The 22,282-nt window shown below is 44.7% G+C and overlaps 2 protein-coding genes across 5 annotated transcripts; one reads left to right on the plus strand and one right to left on the minus strand.

The window, feature by feature from the left end:
* Window positions 1–1,152: 1,152 nt before the first annotated feature.
* GUCD1 (guanylyl cyclase domain containing 1) lies at window positions 1,153–9,543 on the minus strand. Of its 2 annotated transcripts, XM_065693029.1 has the most exons (6): window positions 9,411–9,543; window positions 7,549–7,633; window positions 5,929–6,094; window positions 5,125–5,216; window positions 3,221–3,462; window positions 1,153–2,594 (listed from the first exon to the last, which is right to left on the minus strand). In XM_065693029.1, the coding sequence occupies exons 1-6, from the start codon at window positions 9,445–9,447 to the stop codon at window positions 2,503–2,505; spliced, it is 714 nt and encodes a 237-aa protein (XP_065549101.1). In that variant the 5' UTR covers window positions 9,448–9,543; the 3' UTR covers window positions 1,153–2,502. The 2 variants fall into 2 exon arrangements, with proteins under 2 accessions (XP_065549101.1, XP_065549099.1); XM_065693027.1 differs by lacking the exon at window positions 9,411–9,543 and having other exon boundaries at window positions 7,549–9,198.
* A 171-nt stretch (window positions 9,544–9,714) lies between these two features.
* Window positions 9,715–13,640, plus strand: SNRPD3 (small nuclear ribonucleoprotein D3 polypeptide). 3 transcript variants are annotated; one of them, XM_065693031.1, is made up of 4 exons: window positions 9,715–9,942; window positions 10,573–10,722; window positions 11,490–11,682; window positions 12,495–13,640. In XM_065693031.1, the coding sequence occupies exons 2-4, from the start codon at window positions 10,597–10,599 to the stop codon at window positions 12,554–12,556; spliced, it is 381 nt and encodes a 126-aa protein (XP_065549103.1). In that variant the 5' UTR covers window positions 9,715–9,942; window positions 10,573–10,596; the 3' UTR covers window positions 12,557–13,640. The 3 variants fall into 3 exon arrangements, with proteins under 3 accessions (XP_065549103.1, XP_065549102.1, XP_065549104.1); XM_065693030.1 differs by having other exon boundaries at window positions 9,716–9,971; XM_065693032.1 differs by lacking the exon at window positions 9,715–9,942 and adding an exon at window positions 10,013–10,120.
* Window positions 13,641–22,282: the final 8,642 nt, after the last annotated feature.

The following is a 22,282-nucleotide window of genomic DNA, read 5'->3' on the forward strand; positions in this document are numbered from 1 at the left end:
ATTTTGATAGACAGTCTTGTAATGGGAAACAAAGTTTCAGAAAATGCAGATGTGAATCCTTGTGCAGTGAACTGCTTTTAAATTTGAATTTGTGTCCTATAAATACTCAGCCTTTTCACTTGGCTTTTGCTTCTTATGTTTTCATCCTTCATAGCTACCTTGCATTTGGTAGCTATGCGATCCTGTTGCAGCGGTGGAGCTCTCTGTATTAGCTTAAACAGCTTTGTTGCTTTATCTTTCAGTTTTGTTGAAGTATTTAAACTCTGGGTACCAAATATTGAAGAGTCAATATTGTTACACCTATCTGTGCACTTCAGAACATTTAGCATGCTCTCAAGTTCATGTTTTATGCGTAAGCTCAAGAGTCATATTTGGATAACCAAACCAGTAAGAGGCTAAATGTCAGTTACAAGCCCTTTGAAGAACTGTTTTTATTTAGCTAACCAACCCTGCTCTGAAATAAATCTGGGGCAGTTCAGTGGTAAAGAATGAACTACCTACCTGAAACCACAGGGGTTAACAAAGTACTCTATTGGCCTGTAGTACACATACCTGTTAATTAGTAACATAGCTAATACAGTATCTCCCAGTCAAACATCCTGAATTTGGACTTGGGGCATAAAAATTCCCACATCAGTAGCCTTCCGGTGACTGACTTCTGATCAGAAGGCCTTATCCATAATAGGTTTGTACTTTTTTTCTGGGATTCTGCTGGGTGCCACTAATGTGCTGGGTTTAATCCTCAGAAATCGCATCCTAATTTTTACTCATTTTGCAATGTATTCAGCTTCACCAGTTATAAGCAAAATATGATAAACTGAAATTTTCTTGTCAGATACTTTTTGTTAAGGACTTCTTACAAGCTACTGCATGTAAATGTCTACTACCATTTGTTTGTGCAAAGGAGCGCTCTTAATTCTATTAATATTACTTATTGAATGCTTTCCAGCTACTTACTCAGTATGTCAAAAACTGATGATAGAAGAAAATTTTTCTCTTCAGCAAAAGGTTTTATGATGCTTAAAGTAGATTCCTATTATCTCCACCACTAAGTAACAATGTTTTTCTACTGTTATTACACAGTTCTAGAATTTGAACAGTTCCTTTTCCTAACACCTTGGCAGAGGTGCACGATGTCTGTCTTAAGTGCAAAAGAAAATTGTGCTAGCTTTACATCAGTATTGATTTTTCTGCTTACTTCAACCCAGACAGGACTGGAGATCAGGACTTGCAGGAAATTGTGATGAAAGCAATCTGAAGTAAGTGGCTGTTTCTCACACTTTAGAGTGCTCCTCCTCAAAGTGATTAAACGCAGGCAAAACATGAAAGAATTAAGAATGGGCCACTAACAGTTTCACTTGATGTCTGAATACAGTAACTCCAGTTTAAGCCCAATACTTATACTGTAGCATAAGAGCTAAAAAATGAGCTCCTGCCTTTTTACTTGTATTCCCTCTTCTTAAGTGATTTCAGCTCTTCTTCTTAGGTCTCTGAATTAATACCAATGGCAAAATTTGGCTCAAATAATGATTCAGCATTTTAGTTATAATCCAATATACACTGTCAGATATTTACATTTACACACAAAATGCACACCGTTAGTGTAGATGCTCATTTTCTGCATTGGCTGAAGTTTAAAGTTTATATTTGGAATGGCTTCTGCAGAAACTGGCACATGGGGGTGGCATAATGCTCAGAGGTTTTGGCAAAAAGCAAGACTTGTAGGTACAAATAAAATATCTTCACTCCTAGGGCAACACAGAGTTCTGAGCAGTCATCCTAGAGGATTTAGCCAAAAGAGATTAAGTTTGTGGGACAAAGGAACAACATTAATAACTATAATTCAAAACCGAATTCAGTGGCATAAATGCTGTATTTGTGTAAGGTGAATTTGGGTAAATGTGTTTCATTCCTACAACACAGACCTGATGAGCCAGCAAGGCTTTTTTTGTAATTTAATAGTGGTTTTAAGTTAATATTTTTTCCTTCCATAACACCCTGCTGAGCCTCAAATCCCTAGATTTTGGATGAAGATCAGCCCTTGGTGCTTTGACAGAGAAACGATCATTCTCTTTTTTTCCTCTCCTGTTTCTGTTTAGCTAAACCTATGCATGTATTACCAAGTGTTCAAAGTTCATAAATTTGGTGCTGCTTTTTTTCTCATGTGTTTAATTTGAAAATAAGCTCAAATTGAATTAGGCTCTGGGGCCGTATTTTAAAACTGCTGTCAAATGTGCAATGTTGAGGGGAAAAAAACCCAACAACAAACAAAACCCAACCAAACACAAAAAAACAGACATACAGTGCAAAATTAGATACATCATGAGGAAAAAAAGGTAAAGACAGCATTGCAACACAGTCCTATCAATGTCTATAAAGCCTCCCTTGTTTAAGATCCCACTGCAGTTCAGGAGCAAGGTCTCTGCAGGGGCAGTCCTGAGACAAGCAGCCAGCTGCCATGCAGGCTGCACAGGAAAGGGCCAGGAGCATCAGGTGTGGATGTCAGCTGTCTGTGTAGATGAACAGAATATCTTCATCAGTGCCATAACTTGTCCTGGCTTCCTCAAAGTTACTGATGCTGGTACAGCACGTTCCTGTTCAGGAGGAACAAAATGTTATTAAGAATTCAGAAGAATTTGCCTGTGAAAGGCTCTTATACTGGGGTTAGCAGCCTCTACAAAGAGAAATAACTAGTATACAGACTAAACCTATCAGCTTAGGTTACAGCTTTACTCATTGGTTTAATTTTGTACCATGTACCATGGAGCAAGCTTTACATGTAAATGCAGAACTAGGGACCTGCTTTAGTGGTGGTCTAGGCAATGCCAGGTTAATGGTTGGGTTTGATGATCTCAAAGGTCTGTTCCAAACTCAACAATTCCTGATTCTGTGATCTTTTCAGCTCAAAGCCAGTGCTCATGGAAGTAATGCTGTAAAGTTATATTCTGCACATAGGAACAGTTCAGCATCTCTCACAAACCTAGCTGAGAGCCAGACACGTTTACTAGAATGAGTATCTCAATTCCTCACGTAAACCACAGCACAAGTACAGCACTGATATAATGAATATGGCAAAACCCCTTCTGACAAATTGGTTAGCAATGCTTGAGCATAGGCATACTGTTAGAGGAGGTCCAGCAGGTCCAGCTGTAGCTCTGTATTACAGACATGTCACTAAAATGATGGCTGATAATCCACCCAAAAGGAACAGGCTACTCACGGTCAGCATAGGCAGGGTTGTTGTAGTAAATACTCCCTGAGGCTTTGTTGTAGCCACACAGCACAATGAAATGGCCTTGGTAGTCAGGATTCCTGCAGAAGCACTTCTGTCCAATGGGGAGGAAGCAGCAGTATTTGACAGGACTTGAGCAAAGGTCACACAACAGCAGGACAGCGTTCACTAGGACAATGGCTACATGACCTTGAGACAGGTGGTTCTGAATGTCTTGAACAGTTACTGTGCTGCAGAAAAAAGATCAGGCATGCTTAAGTTCAGGGAAGAGACTGGTACACAATGAAGTGTGTGGTGATGGACAGTACTTAAGACATGCAGCTGGCATGTTTTGTCACAGGTACAGCTTTTTGCTGTTAAACCCAGCCAGCTTTGCTACAAAGCCTGACAAAACCTGTGTCATTCAAGGCCTATTGATCTCGTTGTTGCTGCTGAAGTGCAGAGCAAGAGCTCTGGGTTCTGCAGTAACATCAATGTAATCTCTGAATGTATCAGATGCCCCAGAGAAGAGTTTTAAAGGAGCTGGCAACTCAGCTGGTAAACTGAGAGACTTCTGTTGTGGGAAAATCATAAAGCAAATCTTCTCTCCTGCTCCTAGAAAAGCTCATCTCTTAAGCACCAAATCTTTATTGGCTGAGTGGTTAAAGACTGTACAATCAGTAACCAAATTAAGACATGCCCAAATTTGCCTCTGTCACACAGGAATACACTTCTCCCAGTCGCAGTTTTGGACTACCTGATGCTCCCAAGGCTTTATTGCTATAGTACCTCTCACAGAAAATGAGTATTATCCAAATATAACCTCATCCGTTAAAAGCTGTCCCTCACTGAGGCACATGCAGTCCATATGCATTAGAAGCTCATTCTCTGGATACATTCTAGATGTTCAGGCTGTATGCACTACCTAACTGAACTCGTGCTTTTTAATCTTTTCCAGTGCCGCTTTTTGACACCTGAGCCTCAAGTACTTTGTCTACACAGGCAGATGCGCTCTCTGTCCTTGCCTTGATCCAGGCCATGATCTTAAGATGGCTAACGCAGGATGGACTGACTGAACCTTCTGTCCTGTCACAGCTCTAGTTAAATAGATGGTGCCAAAAAGACTGTGTGTGTGTGTGTGTGTGTGTGTGTGTGTGTGTGTGTGTGTGTTAAAAATGACACTGAAAACTGCTCAATGCAAGTTGCATTACAGCATTCAAATGCTGTTCTGGCTGCCCTGCACCCTCTCTTCTTTTCCTGATCATTTACCCTTCTTTGACAACAGAGATCCAAATCCAGCTTTGCTATAAAAAGGGATGCAACTCAAATTGAACATGGACACTTTGTTATTTCCCATGTAGAACATCACTGTCAGCTGTGAAACAGTTCTGCGGTTCTTCCTCCTCCCCTGGGCTTGCAGTTCCTTCATAGAGGTTCCTTTTTTCACCCTCCTCTTGGCAAAAACTTGTTTGCAAGCTTTTTCTTTGTGTGTTTGTCTAGGAACAGAGAGCTATAATGTTTGCATAGCTCTGGGAACAATGGGTTGTGTGCCCACATAGCACTCTCCTTAGTTCTAGCAATGGCCAATTAGAGTGCTGTAGGCACTCCCTACTGGCTAATTTTAATGGATAATCCACTTCAAAACATAAACAATAGCCAAGTCCAGTCAGGATTTTCAAACAGTAATTCTGTGTCAGCTATTTTTCTTCAAACTTCGATATTAACTCTTGATGTCCACATTATTTTTTTTTAGATGGATTTATTAGAAAGACTGTAATTCACACACACCCCCCACCCCCCAAGAAAAAGGCTCAGGGTTTGATTTCAGTCTCTCACCAGTTTAGTTTGACTCCAAGTAAAGGATAGGGCCCACATATTCTCCAAAGAGCAAGGAAAGAAAACAATAGGCTTACCACTTCTCCACCAGCACCTTGCAGGCTTTGGCTTGTGCAAAGAGCTGATTCACTCGATTCTCTTCTGTGTCAAAGTGCTTCCTGTAAAACGACTGTGGAGATAATAAAAGTTATGAACTGGAATGATGTTTCCCTTAGGTAATCCACCACTTAAAATCCCTGCTAGCAAGGGCCTGCATAAGCTGGAGATCTGGCTATGGAGTAAGAGATCTCTCCCTTAGTTAGCTGGTAAGAGGAAAAGGATTCCTGCTCTAAATTGTTTAAATTCACTCCTGGTCAGTTATTGTAATTTCATCCAGTGGCTGTTCAGCTGCCTACATGAAAGAAGCCTGCCTGGTTCATACTGGGCAGGAGCTTGCGTTAGAAAAGCCATTGCTACTATGGGCCCTCACTGGCCCCCTTGCCGGCAGTCGTGAAGAGGCTGAGTTCCCCTCTCACCTCTAGAGGTGGTTCTTCCAGGTCAGGGCTGAGGCACGGTGGTGGGGAAAGGGTGGAAGCTAGCACTGCTGCTGCCCAGGCTGTACCTGTTCTGTAGATAGACAAAGGGCTTCAGTCTCCAGGCTGTCAAATAAGTGGAACCTTTCATGAGCACTACATGAAAACTTTTCCAAAATTCATGTTATGGAATCAAAGATGTGAAGTATGTGGGTTTGTGTCCAGCATTGCCTTTGGAACTGATGTGGCAACAGGCAAACCTTGTTTACAGGGACTGCGGCTGATTGTCAGTAACACAGCAGAGCTTTTACAGCCTGACACACAAGGCTTTTAACATTCTGCTGTCTCCCAGTACATGAGAATACTAACCTGATTTTTGTAGCCCTTGTCCACTCCAAGTGTCTGGGTGCAAAACTTATGCTTGACACCAAAGTGCCGCATTAGGTAGGCCAGGTCAATAGTCCAGATACTCTTTGTTAATTGGAGTTCCTGGATGGCTTTCTGAAATTCATCATTGTCCAAATGATTCAGGTACCTATGGTATTAGGAAAGGCAGGGAAAGGAAGCACAGATCTTAGGAGAAGCAAAATGTGTCCTGTAGCCCAAGCTTCCACATCACAGGACGTAAAAACTGAAACAGTGGGCTTGGCTAAGAAATACCAAAAAGAAAACAACCCACAAAGGAGCCACAGATTTAAGGGAAGGGAAGGGAGTAGGGAATATTTAACTGGGTTTATTGCTGACTTTTTAAAATTGGAAATGTATGTGCATCTTGACTGATTTATAATGACAGAAGCGTACAGGTGCTGTACAATAGGCAAGCTATTCTGAGCAAGTATGTCCTGAAGGGCTTACAGTCTAAATGTACAAGCATATTAGAGCAAACACAGACAGAAGTGTTAAAGACTGAAACTTGCTTCACGCAATAGATGGATTTCAAAAGGAGGAACTGTAAAGGAAGTCAGTAAATATTCAGAGGAAGCTTGTCTTAGGCAGTGATGGCACAAAAGGCAACAAAAGGGAGATGAAGTCAGGAGAAAGGTTGGGACAGGCTGCAAAGGGGTGGGGAAAGGCAGTTACAGAGAGTTCTCGAAGTCAGAAAACAAATGGAAGTAAATGGAAAAAAAAAAAAAGGGAGGGACTGGAATTGAGGATACAGGGTAAACGAGGCCATATCAGCAGGGTGAGAAGATTAATCTTGGAAGCTGAGTTTTGGACAGACTGGAGTGGCAAAGAGGTAAAGGGAATAGAGGCAGAGGTTACAGTAGTCAAGATGGGAAATTACCAGCACACGGACTAACGTCTTGGCAGAAGGGATGGAGAGAAATGAAAATCTTCTGCTTCATATCTACTAAGTGGACATCTAAATAGGTATTTCTCCTGCACCTAAGCTCATGTTCCTCTGTGGAAGGAAAGAGGAGTTCAGCAGGACAGCTACTAGTTCAAAAAAAGAAAAACCAAAACAAAACCAAAAACCACCCCAAAGGGCAATACAGTGCATTGTTTTGAGTTGAATCTACTCCTGGAACAAAAACATTCACCCACAGATGGGGGGCTCAGCAGGACAGAGCAAGTATGTACTCATAAACTGGGCTATGCCTACCCATCACTTGGGAACAACAGAAAGGAGCAGGTGAATTGCTGTGTTCTGAATTCTAACAGCAGGAAAGAGGAATAACTTTTTATCAGCTTATGCATGCTGACCTGTACGGCTCTTACAGGTATTTTGCATCTGTCAGAACTGTCAGTTATTCAAAAGGGTCTGAAGTTAAGCTTAGTTTAAATTTTCCCTTGCTCCTGCTGGAAAGCTGTGCCAGTCCCAGCAGCAGTAATTCTCTGAGGGTACCTGAGAGCATGTATGTACCCTTGTAAGACTAAATTCAACTCACAGCTGCTTCAACACACCTCTTCTCCCTGGATGTTGCTACCCACTACCCCCATCCCATGGGATGGCATTTCCCACCCATTCAAGCCGAGAGAGTCACTTACTGCAGCACCATCCTGGAGCAGGCCAGCCCACAGTCCCAGTGGTAGAGCTGCTGAATGACTGGCACTTTCAGCTGGATGCAGTCAACTGCAGTGAAAACACCCCAGCGTGAGTAAAACATGGAAAATGTCAGTGCAGACAGGAATGGGGTTTCCATACCTTGGCATTCAAACACAGCTTGTCCTCAGCACTATGGTTGTGGAAACTTGGGAGCATGTTTTTACTTTATGTCATTGGCAGATATTTTTGTCTTTCTGTGAGGGATGTAGGTTTGGTACTTATGTACAGTTAAGTGTTTGGTTTAATCTTATACTCCTTTATTGTTCCATGCCTGGATTGCTCTGCTGTATGATAACACCCCCTTCTCCTCTGGAAGTTTCATGTTATTCCTGGTGGGGTGACATCCCACCAGCCCACACTATGAAGCTGTATCCCCTCTTAAATAATAGTAGGTAAGGCACAGGTATTAATCCTTTCTCTTCTGTCTGAATCTATTTCTGTGCCACAAAAGGAGTTAAACCAAACTGTGAGTAAACAGACACAACCAAGATCTCCAGGTACTGATTTCCCACAAGCCCCACAGATTTGAGCCTTTTCTGCACATGTCTTTTTCCTCAGGGATTGCAATTTGCTTTGAATGATTCCAGGTTAACAAAGCTCACAAATGGCACCAGTCACCTTTGGTATTAACTCCCTCAACAAAGTGACAGGGGAAGAAGAACAATCTCTACCAAAAAGTCCCAGAATACCGTAACTCCATCCCTCTGCCACGGTTCTTATTTTTATAGGGCTGACAATGCGGTGGCTTCCATTTCAGAAATGCCCTTGTACTCGAAGGGCTTGAAGAGCTCTGCCTATTAGTGCTGCTTCAGCATCAACCCAAGTGAGTTAATCATAAAGGGTGTTTCTCAGTAACCTCACCTTTGATCTAGAGAAGACTTTTTAAAAGTTTTGGTAACACAAGGCCAGCTACATTTTAAGACAGGAATAAAACCACATTTGACATCATGTGGACTGCTCTAGTTTGGATGCAATTTTATAACTAAAATGTTTTAGATAATGTTGCTTGTAATCTTTTGTTACTTTTAACAAAGCTACAGACCTACCGTAGGGACAAGCCAATTCCAGGCTCTTTTGAAGTATTTTTTTCATGGTTGTGGCACTGTTTAATGTTGACTTTGAAGTCTGGCATACCATTAGTATATTCAGTTGTTTTGATTAAGCTAGTTAAGTATCCCAAAGAAAAAATGAAACCCCAGTTCCCAGATTCTCCTCAAACCAGGATCTCTTGAGTATTTTGTTGTCATTTTCTCTTGGTGTGTGTCACGGTTTAACCCCAGATGGCAACCGAGTACCATGCACGATTCTGTCCCCTTTCTGTAATTACCCAAGATTTCTGTTACTACTGTCAAGTGCTAAGTTTCACTGAAGAGACGCATGTTTTCTATAGGAAGACTTAAAAGCGTAATAACTTTTAATTTCCTTGTGTATTCAGCTTCCAGTCACCCTGTTTCCCAACACACCCAGACTTCTTCAGTGATGCCTGCGGACTGTCCCTAAGATACGACACAAGCCCGTGTGTGCAGTGGCTGTATCACCACCTCTCCGCTTCGCCAGCTCCTCGGCGCAGCGCACTTAGAGCGAACTTACCGGAGCCGGTAATTCTACACTGCTGCTGGCGAAACCCGCGGTTTCGCGGCTCCGGGAGGGCGGAGGCCGGCCGGGCCTCCGAGGGGACCACAGCAGCCCCTGATCCGCGGGGCGGGCTGGGCCGAACCCAGGGCTGCCTCCCCGGCCCAAGTCGGCGCGCAGCCCATCCCGCCGCCAAGAGCCCCGCGCAGGGCTCTGCCCGTCGCGCACTGACCTGGCGGCGGCTCCCCGTCCTCCCGGGGGCTCTTCATGGTGGCGGCGGCGGCTCCTGCCGCCCGCTCACTGCCGGCCCCGCCGAGCCGGCCCGCGCCGCGGCGCGGCCCAGGGCCCCGGCATGCTTCGGCTCGGCGCTGGCTCCTCCCGGCCGCGGGGGCGGGCGCGGAGGCGGAGGCTGCGGGGGGCCGGGCCCCGGGCCGTCTGCCCCGCGCCGTCGCGGCGGTGTCGGCGGTGATGGTCGGGGGCGCGGGTGGGTGGGAGCATGACACGGCGGGCGGGGAACGCGCGACCGGCAGCCGGGGCGCGGCCTGAGGCCGGTGCGGGAGCCCTGGGGCGCGGCGCCGGTCAGCCCTGCCCCGGGGCGGATCCCCCCGCTGAGGCGGAGGCGGCTGTCCCCGCCCGGCTGGAAGGGGCAGCGCCGGAACCCGCTGCTCGGCCCGGTGGGGTGGGAAGGGAAAGGAAGGGTCCGTGCCGCCACCTTCCGGTTCCGGCGCGCGGTGCACGGCGGGACGCTGGAGGAGCCATTAGGGGTGAGCGCGGGCCCGCACTGAGGGGGCCGGTGAGTGGTGGGTTTGCGGGTACGTACCCTCGGGGAGCCCAGGCCTGAGGTGGTGAAGGCGCGGCGGGGCAGCCTCCGGCCGCGGGGGCTCCGCTCGGATCCTTGCGGGGCCGGGGCTCCCTCCGGCTGGGGCCCTCCTCTCCCCTGGGGTAGGGCTAAGGCCGGGGTCTGTAGGTGACGGAGGCCGTGCCGGGGCTGGGGGGATGATGTGAGCTGGGCGTGGAGGAGCCCGTTCCTTGCGCGGTGTGGTGGGGGCTGCGAGCGCGGCGGGGCAACCCCCCGCGGGCAGGGTGGCTGCACCGTTATGTGCCTGCGCCCGTTTCTGCGCGAGGAGTGCGTGGCTGTACCTGTGCTCCGATACCTCATGTTTGCAAGTGGGTTTTCTAGGCCGGAAGAGACTTGGAAAATACCCGCTTTTGCTCAAGCATTTCTTCCCACGAGCACCTTGCTAAGCAAGCTCTATCAGTGCACTATGAAACCATACAGTGTGTCTGAGCGAGAGAGGAAATGACTGTATAATGAGAGAGATCGCAGCTTGCATAGGTAAAATCTAGTCTGCAACTTTCTTTGTAATTATGTCCTTTGTTTTTTCTTGTCTCAGGTGTAGAGCCATAGCACTGCAAACATGTCGATCGGCGTGCCTATTAAAGTCTTGCATGAGGCTGAAGGCCATATTGTGACTTGTGAAACCAATACAGGAGAAGTTTACCGAGGCAAACTGATTGAAGCTGAAGACAACATGAATTGTCAGGTACACCTGCTTCAGGAGGATGAAGGCAGGGCTCTCTGCGCTGTGCCTGGAAAGGCTGATAGCTAGCTTGTAGGCAGCATGATTAGAAGACCGTTGCATTTATTCTTAGGATAAAGCAAACTATTGCTGTGTGTTTACTGTCTTACTGTAGTGAAATGCATTCAGGATTACTGAGTGCTCTGAAGAGGCCAGAGCTTACTCTTTCCAGTTTTAGAGTTTAATTAGGCAATTCTGCTAATGATATTAGGGTTCTTAAGATTCTGTTCTGTGAACAGTGTTTCTGCTGGGCTTCCTTATTTAAAGAGCATAAGAATAAGCAAACCTTGATTTAAGCAATTAAAGCTTTTTTTTTTTTTTTTGATGCATATTGCTTTAGTCATCCCAAGAGGACTTAATTTTGATCAACTTTAGGCAAGGTATTGTTGAAATCAAAATGCTTCCTTATAGTTAGGACTAGACTAGGCTACACAATTGGTTTTATTAAAACTGATTCAATATGAGAAAACAGCATTAACAAAGCTGATAAAACTGAATCACCAACTGGGGAGAAAGCATAAGACATGGGTCTGCTTGAATAACAGCAGGAATAGGAGTATGTTTAAATGGTCCTGGATCCTTGCATCACAACTCCAGATGAGAAAGCAGTATGCTTGGAAAGCCTTTGGGTTTGGTATCTGAATCCTGACTGTGCATTCTGCAGGCAGGGAAATAGGATTACAGACTGTGTTAAAGGCCTCTGTGAGCACTGACTTATTTTTACTTTCCAGATGTCCAACATAACGGTGACGTACAGAGACGGGCGTGTGGCACAGCTGGAACAGGTCTACATCAGAGGCAGCAAGATACGGTTTCTCATTTTACCAGATATGTTGAAGAACGCTCCTATGCTAAAGAGCATGAAGAATAAAAACCAGGGCTCTGGAGCTGGGCGAGGAAAAGCAGCTATTCTCAAAGCTCAAGGTATGTAGTTTGTTCATGGGTCCCTCTTCCCCATTTTGCTGTAGAAGACCTGGAAAAGTCTCATCTCTATCACTGAGGACATATAAGCTGTGAGAAACAACGATTAATGGTTCATACATTGTTTTTCTGCATATTTCATCTTATGGTGGGAGTCAAGACTCCAACTGTCCAATTACCTGAATGTGTAATATTGATGCTACAATAATTTAGATACAGTGAGTATCCTTATTAAACAGGGGCTTTATATAAAACGTTGCCTTCTGTTTTCTAGTGATTGTGGCCACTAGCTGTTTGGAATATGTAGGGAAGGATTCGGGAGTTCTTGATAAGCTTTTGGAGAAAAACAAACTGATATTAAGGTAGTACTTAACCTACTGAGAAGCTGTAATTACTAGCCATTCTGTAGCTCACTCTCATTTGTCCCTCTAAAGTTTTGGTTAACTTTAGCAAATGCAGTAAGTTTATATGGGGAAGTAAAATCTGCTGAAACGTTCAGAGTTCTGTTGCAACACCTATGAAGAGTGTGGGATTTTGAATCTCTTGGGCATACAGATTTGTTTGTCAGCTTAGAAGGAACACAAAGTGTGTAAGTATTCACTTCATCTGTTCTAAGTAGCAAGCCTGTGTAAGCATTAGTTCTGGCTCTTATCAAAAACTTTTTTGCTGTCACAGCACTTTCTGAACTTCATAGGACAGCCTCGTTTCCTTGCTTGTAAGCAAGAGACTGAGTGTTGCTTATGTTTTGCCTGTCAGTCGAGATGAGTAAGCAGTTATGTCAAATTCATGTCATCCTCGATGTTTTCTTTCTTCAGTGGCTGCCAGAGGAAGAGGCCGTGGGATGGGCCGTGGCAACATCTTCCAGAAGCGAAGATAATTTTGGTCTTGAGCGACACTTTTTTTTCACTGGGGGTATTAACGTGGTTACATGTGTATCGGTGTCAGTCTTGCTTAATAAATGTTTCTGACAAAAAACTTGTCTGCTCTTGCATGACAGGGCTCCTCCTGGGCAAACACACTGTAGATCAATTGCAAATTTGAAAAGGCTTTGGAAAGTAGTGGACTTGATTTTTACCTTAGACTATCTTGTGTGATGCACTGACTTTTAAAGATCACGTTTCCTGTTTCTTGTTTAGTCCTGTTGTCATCCGTTCTCTCAAGAATGGGAATGTACTTTTTATGAAGAATTTTTAAACGGTACATTTTAAAGTTGTATTAGCAGCTGACTTTATGGAAAGCACAGTGAAATGAAGTCAGCTTCCTGAGAAGCAAAGCGCTATGTTCTTTTGCTTTATATGAACCTACAGTAGATAGAGGTCCATCCATCTTCAGATGTGTACTTTGAGCTTGTATTCTTGTGTTTCTTAGTTTTCTCTTTTGATACAGGGATAATTTTTCGTTAGGAACACACAGGTTTGATAGCCTGAGTCTGTATTTGCAGTGAAAATTTCGAATTCTTAGTACTTTTTTTTCTCTCTGCCTGGGAAAAGAAGACAATATAAAATAGGCATTTTCAAGGATAAATTTGAATGTTTTGTAAACTTGTAATGCAGGTATATGGGAAAAGTCTTATAAATGGTTATCCATGAAATACAACTCAATACAATTGCTAATCTTCTGAGCAAAATTTAGGATCAACCCCAACTCTTGGTTTTAACAGTCATATAGATCATCAGCTGATCTGCAGGAACCCAAATGTAGTTGAGTAACTGAAGTTTTTTTTTTTCCTTAACATGTGGTGTGGTGGCTCTTACTTAGAGGGTTGAGAAGTGTAAGATATCTGTACCTTATCGTATATTTGCATACAATCAACTATCAGTCTGTACTTGTACAGAACAGCTAGTCTTGCTCTTAACGCAGTGAAGATTCTCCCTTGTGTGCACACATGAAAGTTGAACTTATGTATTAATTTGTTGAATTGTCTGTAAATAAAGCTGTCCACCATTAGGACAATCCTGCTACATGTTCTTCTGGATAGTCATGATCCTAAATATTTGCATTAGAAAGCTTCTTAAAATGTGATTAAGATATGCTTGAGCTTAACTATAAAAAAAATTGCCAAGTTGTCTTGCACCTAGCTCGAGGAATTTGTCCAAACGACAGTTTTCACAAGGCCCCACTTCAAAATGTGGCATACGAGTCATGTTCACACAGCAGTAGTGCTTTCCTGAAGTCAGTATTTCCAACTTAAAAATCAGCAGTTTGGGCCTTTAGTAACGATATTAAATATTTCTCTTGGAAATGTGTCATTCTTCATACTGATGGTCACTCAGAAGAGAACTGTGACTGGTGTTAGAGGTAATTTCCCTCTGAGAGTCTGTGTAAGATACAGGCAAGTAAAACTGCGGTGGTCTGTACACAAACTACAACCTTTCTCATCACTAGTAATAGCAGCTCTTTGTACTGTTTGGAATTCTTAAATAAGTTTGGTTCTAGCTCTTCCTGTGGGAAAGAAGACATTCTCGCAGGATTTCCTCTCCATGCTTAAGGCCTCTGAATTTCACAAGACTTTTCTGAGAAAGACCATCTTAACATCAACCTGAAGCCAAAACCCATTTTGAGTCTATACTAGATGCCCACTGGGACTGATCGGTTTTAACACACAAAGGAGAAAATTCCATCTTGTTGTTTTGTACCATGGTCTTCATAGTAAGAATTGAACTGTCTGCTTCTAGTATCCCATGCTAATGCCTGGGATCTCTGGAGATGGATTGGTAGGTAAGAATAGGTACTTGTTGACATCCACGGGCTTTCCTCATTGCCAGTAGTATATGGTGGTATATTATGACTATTTGAAATATGTCTTTTATTTTCAGCCTGTTAACTGTCTCTTAGTGCTTTTCATACATCAGGCTTGGATTGTGCTGCTAGTCAAGTTGGAATTTTTGTACAATGGAGTTATGGTCAAGAGGAAGAGCAAGAACGACACAATACAGATACTTTATAATGAGTCAAATATCTGCTGCAAGATTTTATAGGATGCTTCTTCAGCAGCTAGAACTGCCCTCTCTTATAAAGCAAACACTTAATAGAAACCTGAGATTAATTAGTGCAACAAATAATTGCCATAAATAGTGTAAGATGGAGTGTGTGAGTGTGGAAGGATGGCAAGCTGTTCTGCTTAAAGGGTGGCAGCTTGGCCATGGCTGGGTGACAAACGAAATTACTGCTGCCTTGTTAAGTAACAAGACAAGAGGTGCACTTGCAGCTTGAGCAAAGAGAGCTCATTTTGCCAGATCTCCTTGGCTCTGGCTTCTGCTGGGTTTCCCTGTAACCTCTCAAGGAAACCAGTGGTGAGGATTGCCACATCTTTTTCTTTTGCTGGGACTATCCAGTACTTCCCAGCCCTCAAAGCTCTGCATCCTTTTTCTGTAAAGCCTCCAAAAAGAACTATAAATATGTGCGAAAATACGTAAGCCACAGATGGAGAGCTTGACTAGAAGTATTTTTGGGAAGAGATTCAACATTTTGGCAAGGCTGCAAATCTGGCCCATGGGCTTTGTGTTTAAGTGCTTCCTTCTGACTGTTAAACAGCATGCATCCTTTCCTGAAGGTTAGATGCTTGCAGAGGGAAATGGCATCACATTTTGACCACTGACTTCTGATGTTTCTCACCCTCTATATGAGTGACTGTCACTGAGGACACAGCCATGAAACTTGTTCTTGAACTTTATTTTTTTCCTGCCAGTATTGCCTTAGCTTTGAAGCTTTATTTAAAGCACATAACATCTCTAATCCATGTTAGCTTTGAAGAAGATACTGGATTTTGCATAAATGAAAAGCTTTGCAATTAGGTTGAGGCTGAGTCTAGGGTGAACTGTTCACCCTCTTCATAAAGGTAATGTCAATCAGTGTTGAAAAGTTTGACGTTTCCAACTGAAACATTACAGAAAATTTAAGAAAAAAATAGAAAATTAAATTAGAAAACAAATTATTATAAAAAAATAAATTAGAAATGTAAGCCCCCACCATGGCAAACGTATCTCTTAGCAATTTCTGACTGTATTAAATGATATGCTAGTTTGTTACAGGCTGCTTTGAAGATCCTGGGTGTGAAGTGTGGTTTATCCTTACTTGCAGTGTGCTACGCCTGAATTTCCTGTACGTAAATGATGTCTTACCCACTAGATGGCTCTGTCGGTAAGAGAATGAAATACAAGAATCCAGAACCCTCTGGAAGGAAAATAGTGCAAGAAATGTGACTTCTGCTATAAAATCCATAAACTCGGTAGTGTTACAAACTGCAGCGTGAAAATAGCTTATTTTCTTTGTTATTCCATGTTGCCAGAGTGCTGGCTTCATACACAAGTCAGGTTACACCAGCTGTTGATTGTTGCTGTGTGTTTCCCTGGCACTCGGCTAGTTGGGTGGGTGCACTTAGGTAGGTTGTGCAGATTTTTTGAGTTCAGCAACTTAATCTGTTTCTCTGGAATGGAGGGTGCTGGCTCTGGTTTTAGCATCTTCCCTCATTTTTCACCTTTGTTTTTTTTTTGTTACAGATCATACCATTCCTTTTCATTCTTTGCCATTACTTTGTGCAGGCACTTGTAAACATCTTCCTGTTCAGTGGGTTCAGGGCTCACCGTAGCTTCCTGGTTTTGGCAGAGAGACAAGCTACTAGCCTGAAGCTTTAATGTGAACTCGCCACTTTGACATCATCGGTGTAGATGCCTTTGCATCACTCATGTGGGACAGAGACACTATACTGCAGCCATGCAGAATGGAGTGTGGAGAAACGCATGTAGAAATTCACCCAGTCATCCTGAGTCAAAACCAAGGTTGTGCTCTGGTAACAAAACCAGAAAGAAGATCCTGATGACAGCGCAAAGGAGTTAAATGGTTGGAGCAGGTATCACTTGGAAAAAATGCTTTGCACAGAACTGTAGTACTTTTCCTCACTGATCAGGTGCTTTCATCCCATACATGTGCAGTTCTGCTCTCCAGGTGTGTGTGTTATATTTGATCCTAAATCTGTATTTTAAGTCATTTTCCAAGGGTACTCTGTAAAATAGCAGTCTGTGAGGTGGTGTGTTATGACTGAGAGGCTGGAAAGGGATGCTGTGTAGATAAGTGCCAAGCCATCGTGCCTCTTCTCTGAGTGTAATTACATACCACATTGTAAAAGCCCTGCTCTTCAGGGTAACAGAACTTGGCTTATACCAACTCTTAAAATTGCAGGAGAGGCAGCAGCCTCTTAATCTCTGCCAGTGAAAGGAGAAGTAAGGGGAGATGGCCTCTTGATCTCCCGTGCCTTCCAGGAAGCCTCTTCTAGAAGGGAAGAATGAAGTGGAAAACATGAATTTCTGGTGCTAGTGGTCAGGCCAGTCTCTACCTCTTTCCTACTTAAGCTTTACAGTGAGCTTTCATTTAGCTTAGAGATGTTTAACTTCTTGCCAGTACAGTGTGAGCAAGGATGGAAGACTGACATCCCAGTGGAGTAATTATTTGGTAAGGTAGAAAAGGGTTGAATTGTGAGGTCTGCAAGAAAGTGTCAGTAATGTGGTCTCTTATTTCTCAGCCATGGGTCAAAATGGAGGAAAGGTTCTCCCAGGGATTTCTGGTATTTCCATTCTGACAGACCAAAAACTAAACTTGCATCTTATTGCAGCTAGGCTGATTTCAGACAGTAAGACCTAGTCTTCCTCCTGACACATTAGGTAAAACTAACTTTATGGAACCCTCCTGCCTTCAGTGTTTCTCTGTGAGGCAATAGGGATACACCACATTTAAACCACAACCCAGACTAGCATTAAAACAAATGCTGATATGGGCAGTGTGCTGCAGATTACTTTGCAAGTAAGATGATACTGTTCTCGGCCTCTTCATCCACTTCGGGACAGAGCATGCCTGTTAGTGTATGAAGTAGCCAAAGCAGTGCTTGTCTGCAATTACTTTCCCAGATCAAGTTGCATTTTAACTGCTTCAGGTGTCTGTTGTTGCCAAGTCCTGTAATAACAGTTCTTGATAGTGTCAAGAGTACTTTAGAGGTAATGTGTAAGGAAGGGCCACCCTTAACTATTCCCAAAGAGTAGGGTGTGGGACTATTTAGTTCACTGTGGAGGTTGACATTAATGTGCAGTGTGACCAGCTCTGCGGTGTGTTTCTGCACCTAATTCAGACATTTAATGGGAAAAGTATTCTGGTTTTGTGTGTGAATTGGTTGTTCCTAGTAGACAGGCTATTCCTGGCACAGGACCAGTCATTGCATAAGCAAGCATTGTGCAGCCCTCTGCTGCTCAGCAGAGACTATCGGAGTCTATGAAAAGTGGAGATTTTCCAGCATCATTAATTCTGGGAAGAATGTCGAAGCCCTGGCAAGGAAACAGACTGTATCCAGAAGATGTGGAGTTATGCTGAGAGAAATTGAAAGAATGGCAGAAAAACACTATTATTGTCCTTTTGTTTAGTGAACTGCTTGCAGCAAGCATTTAACTTGTTCTTCCTTTTCCCTTGCCTGGGGACTGAAAATCTGTTATCTGGTTGGGGGTTTGCCCTATTTCCAGCTCAGCGGAGAGATGCTAGCACATCTACTCCAGAGCAAACCACTGCTGCTTGTAAGGTAAAACTCCTCACGTTTTGTCCCACAGTGCCTAAAATGTTAACAAGGAGTTGAGGCAGCACTTGGCAGGAATATCAACAGCACTAGGCTGGTGATGCAAAGGGAAGGCAATGGGAATGCCTGGATTTGCAGGGAGATGACATGTTATATAGGACTGCCCGTTTAGCTTGTTTGTGGTTCCATGCTGTAAAGTACCCAGCTGTCACTTTCATGTGTTTTTCTTTATGAATCTATCACTGGGTGTAAAGTCAAAGGGAGATGGAGAGCAAGTCACAGTTTCAGACTAGGATTTGAAGGCAGATTTGGGCCCACAACTCCTGCTGAAACCAATGAGATAAGCACTTAAGTATTTTACAGTACTCGTCCTTAAGTGACAGGCCTCGCAGTGTCCCTGGAGATCAGGGACAAAGCCTGCAGAGGCCCAGTGAGTGCTCTAACTGCTGGATCATCTCAGAAGTGATAGTCTCTGAGCATTACCTAGTGCATCAGTCTCCTGCTGAACAGTAAGCCACTTAATGGTGGCTTAGTGGAGCAGGTACTTCTTAGGATATTTAGGCTGCTTTGCTGGCAGTCCTTCGGTGGCATCTGGAAAAGTGCAGTTTTGTTTCTGCTATAGCTGTTTTGTACCCTTTTCTGATTTCTCTGCTCTCCTGCAACAAGCATAGAATCATAGAATCATAAAATAGTTAGGATTGGAAAGGACCTTAAGATTATCTAGTTCCAACCTCCCTGCCATGGGCAGGGACACCTCCCACTAAACCATGCCACCCAAGGCTCTGTCCAACCTGGGCTTGAATACCGCCATTTCAAGAGAATAGGCCACTAGCATGCTAAAGAATTCAGCTCAGAGCAACTGGAGTTTGTCTGTTTTAATGGATTTTGAATCACCACCCACAGCAACAGAAATCCCTTGAAGGCTTCTGATGTTAAAAGGGAAGTCTGCCTGTAGTCGATCTGACTTGATCTCAGCCGGCCTCTGCTAATCTGAAGTGTAAATTAAAGTGCAAGCCCTGAATACCCTGCTCCCTCCACCAAAACCAAATCAGTGTCCTTGTTTGGCAATTCCAGTAAGGACTGCCTAATCCGTGCTACATTGGTTTATTTTGATCCTTCTTCCCTAATTCCTCCTTTAATTTCATCTTTAAGGACACTGGCCAACATTCCCTTCTGGAGAATAAGTGAATGCTACCTGTAAGTGTGTAACAGCTGTGGGTGCGATCCTGCTGTGAGTCCTTGTGACTTGGCAAACACATTTACTCACTACAGGTAGAAGTGATAAATGTCTTTATGGAGAGTGCATTCGGAGAAGGACATGAGACTGTGAAACTGGGGAAGAGGTCGCAGCCTCTGCCTCTCTTCTGAAGTTGCTTGACAAGGTAACTGTACTGCATTCCTTGCAAGGATATGGGGAAGACAACTGGCTTATCAAATGTCATGATTACTGTGGAAAGAACACTTTGCAAATCACTCTGCCCAAGTGCAACCGAAGATGATGATTAGAGGATTAGTCTTATTTCTAATCCTCCTTTCAAAAGACTTGATTGTTTTCAGGGTAGAAGCCTATCCACCCCTCTTGACAGAAGAGAACAGACCTCTGCCACACAAATGTGGACTGGCTTTGTACTCCAGTTGTGTGTTGAGTGCAGTTTGCATCTGTAAATAACAAAGAGATTTGTTGTCTAAAACTAAGAGCTGTCAAGGTTGTTTCGTTTAGGCTTTTTGGGGAGAGGGGATGAGTTCTTTGGGAGGCTGGCAGTATCTAGCCTTGCTTTTGGTGTATGTTTCAATTCTCTCTTTTGGAACATGAGGCTGAAATGAATGCTATGGGACACTGATCCCCAGTCTAAGAGTTACACTGGGATAATCCCAGTAGCAGCCTTAGCTTCACTTTAGCACCCTGATCCCCAGTCCTGCTTTGTGCCTTGGCTGTCTCCCTCTGAACCCCAACCCCAGTGATAGCTGCAGCTGTGTTACCTGCTGGGGGTCTCAGGGCACCCACCCTCCCTCCTCAACAGGGAGAGAAAAGATGATGAAAGTGCTCGCGAGTCAAGGTAAAGACAGGGAGATCACTTCCATCACTCACCAACTGCTGTCATGGACAACACATTGACTTGGGGAGAATTAATTTATTGCCAGTTAAAATGGGTTTGGACAGTGAGAAACAAAGACTAATTTAAAACAACGCCTCGCACTTTCCCCTTCTTCCCAGGCTTGGTTTCACCCCTTCAGCACTGACTCCTCCAGCCCCGCTCCCAACGTGGCACAGGGAGGATGGGGCCCGGGGGGCTGTGGTGGGTCTGTAACAGGTTGTCTGCTGCTCCTCAACTGCTCCCCTACCCCAGCGTGGGGCTCCTTCAGGGCTGCACCATGACCACCCCATGGGCTGCACAGCACTATGGTGCCTGGAGCACCTTTTCCTCGCTCCTCCTCTCACCTTGGTGTCACAGGGCTATTCCTCACACTCTGTTACCTCAGCCCTCACTGCCAGGAGGTGTTTTGATCTTTCTTAAGTGCATTTTCCCCGAGGTGCCGGCACCGCTGGAGCTGGGCTCAGCTGTGCCCAGCACAGGGGCTGCTGCGGAACTGGCTGGAACTGGTCGGAGCCGGCCGTGCCCAGCGGAGGCAGCCTGACCTCTCCTCAGAGCAGTGCCTGCAGCCCTGCTGTCACGGTGTGCCAGAACGTCCTCTCTCCTGTGGGGCAGCAGAGGTTAGAGATCAGGCATCGTGATTTCCTGGCGTGACTTAGTGAGGGGCAGCTGGAGCTGCAGGTAGGAGGCCGGCATTACCTTCCTCCTGCTTTAAAGGGTCCCACTGCATCTTACCATCAAGGAGTCTCTATGAAGGTCTTCGGAAAACAGCCAAAGCCTGGAAAGTCAGTGAGTGCCACTGGCTGAGAGGCAAATCGGTGACCTAGTAACATTGCAAAGGGACCGAAACAGCACGGGCATTAGCAGTGCAAAAACTGAGGTGATGATGCTGCCTTTTCTGCCCCTGACCTTCCAGTTCAGAAGGTGACAAAATGGCCGATCGCTCCTGTGGTGCTTGCGCTCTGGGAGGGAGGAGGTTTGGGCAGTGCCAGGCTGGCACAGGCAGGCACAGCACAGTCCTCTCTGGAATACTCATTTTCATCCTGGAGCTGAGGGATGGGCCAGTCCAGGGCTGAGACCAGGGAGAGGGGACCTTAGAGCTGGAGAGGCTCTGGGCTCTTGCCTCTGAGTATCTGCAGAGCAAAGCTGCTCCTTTGGTGTCCTCCATTTTGCTCTCCTTCAGTTGCAGCTTCTGAAAACTAAAACCCCCCAAACTATTGGTAAAACGAGTTTGGTTCTGACGTGCTCCGTTACTCAGTTGCAGCAAAGTTCAGACAAAGGTGCACACATCAAACTGCAAACCAAAAGGCTTCAGGGGATCAAGAACAAAGCTCCTCTCAGAAGTCTGATGTGGAGCCCCAAAGGCAGCCGCTGCTGCTCATCCAGGAAAGTGCCTTTTTCCGGTGTTCTGTGCCATGTTTGTGCTTGGTGAGAGCCCTGTGTGTTTCAGGGGAGTTGCACGGCTGGAATAAGGCCCATGTACCTGGGGGGGAGTGCGCGAGTGGCTGCGTGGTTCTGAGTTACCCACAACAAGAGCTTTCCAAATGCTTCCCATCATTGTATCCAGCCTGGGACAGATTGCCTCGAAAATAGACTGTGAGGAATAATCCTCCCAGAAGTGGAGGAACTTGCTGATCATTGAGCAGTGAAGTATCTATTCTCTGCCCTGGTGACATGCCCTGCGTGCTAGCTAAACAAACCTGTCGCTGTAGGAAAGAGCTGTCAGTGGTTGTGTGGTTGCTTTTGAAGCCAGTTTGGGTGCAGCAGGGGAATGCTGGGATTTGGGAAAGGAGTAAATGCATGTGGAAGAAAAGCTGACTTTCCTCTTCACCCTTATCCTGGGGAAGAGTTACTGTACGATTATTATGTTTTGTGGCTATCGTGGTTTTGAATTGGCATCACTGAGCTCTGTTCATCACTGGAATACTATCAAGTCATAGAGGAACCAAGGAGGTTC

Source organism: Lathamus discolor, chromosome 12, assembly GCF_037157495.1.
Source record: "Lathamus discolor isolate bLatDis1 chromosome 12, bLatDis1.hap1, whole genome shotgun sequence".
Lineage (NCBI taxonomy): Eukaryota > Metazoa > Chordata > Aves > Psittaciformes > Psittacidae > Lathamus > Lathamus discolor.

Bases quoted from the DNA above. Each gene is read 5' to 3' on its own strand.
- SNRPD3 (XM_065693031.1), top strand. From the start codon at position 10,597: ATGTCGATCGGCGTGCCTATTAAAGTCTTGCATGAGGCTGAAGGCCAT. The intron at 10,723-11,489 runs GTACACCTGCTT...TTTACTTTCCAG, and splicing joins AAGACAACATGAATTGTCAG to ATGTCCAACATAACGGTGAC. The intron at 11,683-12,494 runs GTATGTAGTTTG...TTCTTTCTTCAG, and splicing joins AGCTATTCTCAAAGCTCAAG to TGGCTGCCAGAGGAAGAGGC.
- GUCD1 (XM_065693027.1), bottom strand. From the start codon at position 7,703: ATGGAAACCCCATTCCTGTCTGCACTGACATTTTCCATGTTTTACTCA. The intron at 6,095-7,548 runs GTAAGTGACTCT...CTAATACCATAG, and splicing joins TGCTCCAGGATGGTGCTGCA to GTACCTGAATCATTTGGACA. The intron at 3,463-5,124 runs GTAAGCCTATTG...TTTTTTCTGCAG, and splicing joins AAGGTGCTGGTGGAGAAGTG to CACAGTAACTGTTCAAGACA.